General features: G+C 42.1%; 1 protein-coding gene across 1 annotated transcript; it reads right to left on the reverse strand.

Moving 5' to 3' along the window:
• Positions 1-1,066: 1,066 nt before the first annotated feature.
• Positions 1,067-4,606, reverse strand: hoxa11b (homeobox A11b). The gene is made up of 2 exons (XM_080205810.1): positions 3,134-4,606; positions 1,067-1,898 (listed from the first exon to the last, which is right to left on the reverse strand). Exons 1-2 carry the CDS (start codon positions 3,780-3,782, stop codon positions 1,666-1,668), a joined length of 882 nt encoding a protein of 293 aa, XP_080061936.1. The 5' UTR covers positions 3,783-4,606; the 3' UTR covers positions 1,067-1,665.

A 4,606-nucleotide genomic window follows, 5' to 3' on the forward strand; every position in this document is an offset into this window, starting at 1 on the left:
CACCCAAAAAAAGGCATAGGCAAACACTCAGCCACTGTCGTCTGTCGTTTTGTGTGAAAAGTACAAGGAAATCATCTATTTTAATGAGGGTAATGGCCACAAAGAAACATTTAAATTAAATTGGTATAATAACGAGAACAATTTTTAAAGGCTGGTATATGTTATCAGGTAACGGGTAGGCGATAGTTGTACAATGCGGCCTATAGCTATGTCGGCCTATAAAAAGATTATACGGTGAAGTACAGGAAATGTTACCATTGTGCAATAAAACACGTATGTGTTCAAGGAAAATAAGTTTCTGTCTTTGGTTCACACGGATAAAGATGGCTTCATTATTGTAAGTACTGCAAACTTGTCATCTCTTGAAGGAATCCGTGAAAATAATAGACGCATGAGCAGCAGTTTTTAAAACCCTAATCCTATTTAAAACTGTAAATACACATTCATATTGTACCAAAAGAGCCTAATATTTACAATACTTTGTGCTCAAGTATGCCATCATGGATAGTATCTCTCCTCTTTCAAAAGTTAAAAGTAAAAACTGCATTTCCAAATGACGACGCACAATATGTCAAGTACAAGTAAACACTCACGGATTGCTTCAGCAAGCATAAAGTAACCTGTTTTCAAAAATCGTATTATTCCAAGCTATGTTTTCAACGGTAAAGTGTTTATACAGAGAGTACCACGGCAAAAAAAGGTACAAACTTTACATTCTAAACAGAATTCAATCACACTTGCTTATTTTGGTGGCGATTATGAATTTAACACAAAAACGCCTTTGAGCCCATCAGCAGCCATTTTATGAGAATGAAATCCAGCTTGGATATTTACATGCATGCTCTCCATTTGGGATAGTGGAGGGTGGGGTGGGAACTACTCATCTTTATTTATGGGGGGGGGGCAAAACAGGGATTTATTGTGGAGATGTAGGTTTTAATCTGCCTTTTATATAGACAAGTTTCAGTGCCCTAAGCGGTGATGAGCAGGCATTGTTTAGAGAATTGTCGCGCAAAATCCCCCCCCCCCCCCGCCTCCCCCACCTCACCCCCCGACGGAAGGTTCAGTTACAAAAGAACCAGACTGGTTCCTACCCATTGTAACTGAAGATAAAAAATATATATACCCAATACTTGTGATTGATAGTGAGCGCCACTGAAAGCTTCCTAATCTAAAGCATGCGCACATTTTATTACTTTGTTTTTATATTGCAGCTGGTCCACAACAGTCAATTCGTTTTCCTAGGGCTCGCATACACAGGTCCGTGTTCATATAGAAGCTGCATTCTTCTTAGAATTAAGACAAATCTGTTTCGCTGAACTAAATCCAAACATTCACCTTGGTATCCCAACAATAATCTCTTGAGACACCCTCTGTACAAAGCATGTAGATCACACAAGTGAGAATATGATAGTAAGTGTGTGTGTATGTTTGTGAGTGTGAAATAAACGATGAACATTAATTCCAGTTAGTTTCTTTTTAAGTTGAAACTAAACGTCCCATTTAGTTTTGCAAAGTTGTCCGGCCTGTTAAAACTGTACCAAAGTGTCTGCTCCCAAACTCGAACTTGAGTTTTATTTTACCTCTGCATTCTGCCCTGGTCGCTTTCCTCGTAGAAGGCGAAATTAGGAAGGAGAAATGCCTCTTTGGAATCTCAGTCTAATCTCAAAGCAATGGATTCGTGGTGTAATATTGAAGGCGGTCCCTGTTTAACTTCTTTTCCTTCATCCTCCTGTTCTGAAACCAAATTTTCACTTGCCGGTCGGTTAAGTTGAGCATCCGGGAAAGTTGCAGCCGCTTCTCTTTGTTGATATAAACACTGAAAAAAAATTCCCTCTCCAGCTCCCTGATCTGGTACTTGGTGTAGGGGCACCTTTTTTTGCGTGTACGCTGGCCACCTGTAACAGGTAAACAGTACGTTAAACTTTGATCATTGGAAATGTAGAGGAGACATCATCTTTCCATGCTTTGCTGTGCACATATTCACAGGGCTTGGGGGTTTGAAGCGGGGCGGGGGGGGGGGGGGTCTCCATAGCTCCTGATTTTCAGACAATACTTTTTTTTTCACCCAGCAGTGTCCAAAGTACCGAATCGTTCTCTAAAGCATACCACCCCTTTTCTTTCATATTTTGACTGGTCCTTGGGACAAAAGATGGCTGCCTCGATCTGTATTAGTTCTAATGGTTGTGGAATTGTTAAGTTGAAGCTAGCTCCATTCCAATGATATACTTCAAAGTTACAAATGAACTTCCCGCATCCAGGGATTAGCTACAATTTTTATTTTGAAAAGGGAAACGCTTTTCTTTAAGGAGGGGCGTCCCACTATCTGTGCGTTAAAAACAGCAAATGGATGAAAAGCAGGAAGTTTTTTTAAAAGTTTTATTTTATCTGCTGAGTTCAAACTAAAAGGGACTGGGGAATGGGAAACTTGAGCTGTCTTTTTTTTCAAAAGACGTTTGGTAGCAACAATCCGTTCCTTAGGGGAGGGGGCTTAATTCTTTAGTCATTCTGCGCTGTAAAACTCAACATGGAGCTGCCTTCAGAGGCAATATTGCAGCGTTAGAACTGCGTCGATCAAACGTCGAGCTATAAAATGCGATTATTAAATAAAATACGGTCACCCGGCCCTGAAATAAGTTTTTATGATGGAAAGCTCTATGCTAGAGGTATTGCAGTATTTATATAGCTGTTAAAAATGTCATTTTGCCACATTATGTTTTAAAGCGGTTACTCATGGAACTGAATACAACCTATAAATAGAGTTTTTGTGTCAACACGTGTGTTTTATAGAATTGTTGAGCTGTATTAATACACGCAAAGATCGCAAGCCGCCAACTGCCAATTTTGCTAACTTTGCACCCACTCATATAAATGATCGGATTTTTAACCCCAATCTCACTTTTTGAGGTGCCGGTGGAAGTATTTTAATGCAGCGATTGGCTGGAGTTATTTCACGGCCAATTTCAGAGCTGAACACGTGATCCTGTCATTTATATAAAAAAAGTTTTGTTGGGAAATCTACAGGCCATCCATAAACCCTCTTATATGCTTATAAAACAGCACATAAAATTTTTAACAGCAGCGCGCGAGATCGCAAAACTTTCTCTCACAACTGGGCACTGACTCTACCTACTGGAGTTGCTGCCTTTCTCCTCATTGTTGCCGGAAGAAGACTCCGGGCTGCTGCTCCCGGGGCTCGTCTCTTTCTCCACGGACACCCTGGAAGTCTCCGAACTTGAAGTTGCCGCAGACGGCACTTTATTTGGACTCTTCTCTCCGCAATACTCCGACTGCTGATTCTCGCTGGAACCGTAGGCTGTCTCGAAGAACTGGTCAAATCCTTGCGGCAGGACCCCGTTCCTCCCCACCGGGTTGTAGAAGCTGGAGGACGCGTTGGAGCTGGGATGGTAAACGCTGGCGCTATTTTTCATTAACATCTCGCCCATGGTGCTGGCAGGCAGGCACTCTCTGTGCATCAGCTCCTCTGCGGAATAGCAGTGGGGCAGATTACCCCTGTGATGCCACTTATTGGAGGGATCGATGGCATAGTCTCTGAAGGTAACTTCTCGCACAGGTTGAACCTGGGGGATATTGGACGAGTAAGAGTATGTCATGGGGCGAGAAGCCGGCGTTTGAGGTAAAAAAGAAGGCAGGCTGGAGAAATCCGGACCGGAGACATAATAGGTACAGCTAGGCAAATAAAGATTAGAGCCACAAGAAACCCGCTCATCAAAATCCATCATCGCTTGCTTGGGGTCCCCTAGCGCAAGAATAGCTTGCATTCGCACAGCTAAACATGGTCCTTAGATGCTGCTGCCTCTTTGAAGCTGATCCGCGGAGTAAAAATTTGGAAACGTAAGCTGACGTGGAAATGTATCTCCATACATCGCAGGGACAAGCTAGTCATGTGACCAGATGCCTGGAGAAATTGACATGCATCACTTTGGATTCCCCCCCTCGCACCAGCAGCGCAAAGCTCTTTACATCTAAGCTCTGCACATTTCTAAAGAGGGGAATGAAAGCTCGAATAATACTGTGAAGGTGTTCAGTCTTCACACCAGAGACGCATTTGGCACATTCACTTCGCGTCGCTCCAACAAGCTGATTAGAAGCGAGGGTGGACGTGGAAATAACACGTAACGATTTCCGCAGTGGAAATGTAATAAAAAACTGCCTATTTTCCAGAAAGCGCGGTTTTTGACCTATCTCACGTATATTGGTTCTGCCAGAATATTGTTCGGCATTTTTTTTATTGGCAAATAATCCCCTTTGCTTTCTCCTCCTTGCCATTTTAATGAAAGCAAACCTAGTTCGCCTGCACAGAATGTGTGAAATCACTAATGAATAATGACTAAAGCTGTATATGAGATTTTATTGAAGTATAAAACGGTGAGACTGCAATCTTTAAATGGTTAAATCATGCTTTATGCAAAATAATCTCCCTCTCTTTGAAGAAGATGAGAGCATACAATAATCTACAGACCACACAGAGACGTGGAGAAGCAAAGTTAGACCGTTCCACAAGTTCGAAATGGACCTACGCTTGTGTGCGTTTTTGACAGTTTCCAAATCCATGTTAGATCAGTTCTCCTCTAAAAAAAATTGA

Source organism: Carcharhinus amblyrhynchos, chromosome 2 (genome assembly GCF_965287045.1).
Source record: "Carcharhinus amblyrhynchos chromosome 2, sCarAmb.v2.hapA, whole genome shotgun sequence".
Taxonomy (NCBI): Eukaryota; Metazoa; Chordata; class Chondrichthyes; order Carcharhiniformes; family Carcharhinidae; genus Carcharhinus; species Carcharhinus amblyrhynchos.

Excerpts from the sequence above, each read along its gene's own strand:
- hoxa11b (XM_080205810.1), bottom strand. The coding sequence starts at position 3,782 with ATGCAAGCTATTCTTGCGCTAGGGGACCCCAAGCAAGCGATGATGGAT. Across the intron at positions 1,899-3,133 it reads GGAGAAAGGCAGCAACTCCA|GTGGCCAGCGTACACGCAAA; the intron begins GTAGGTAGAGTC and ends TACCTGTTACAG.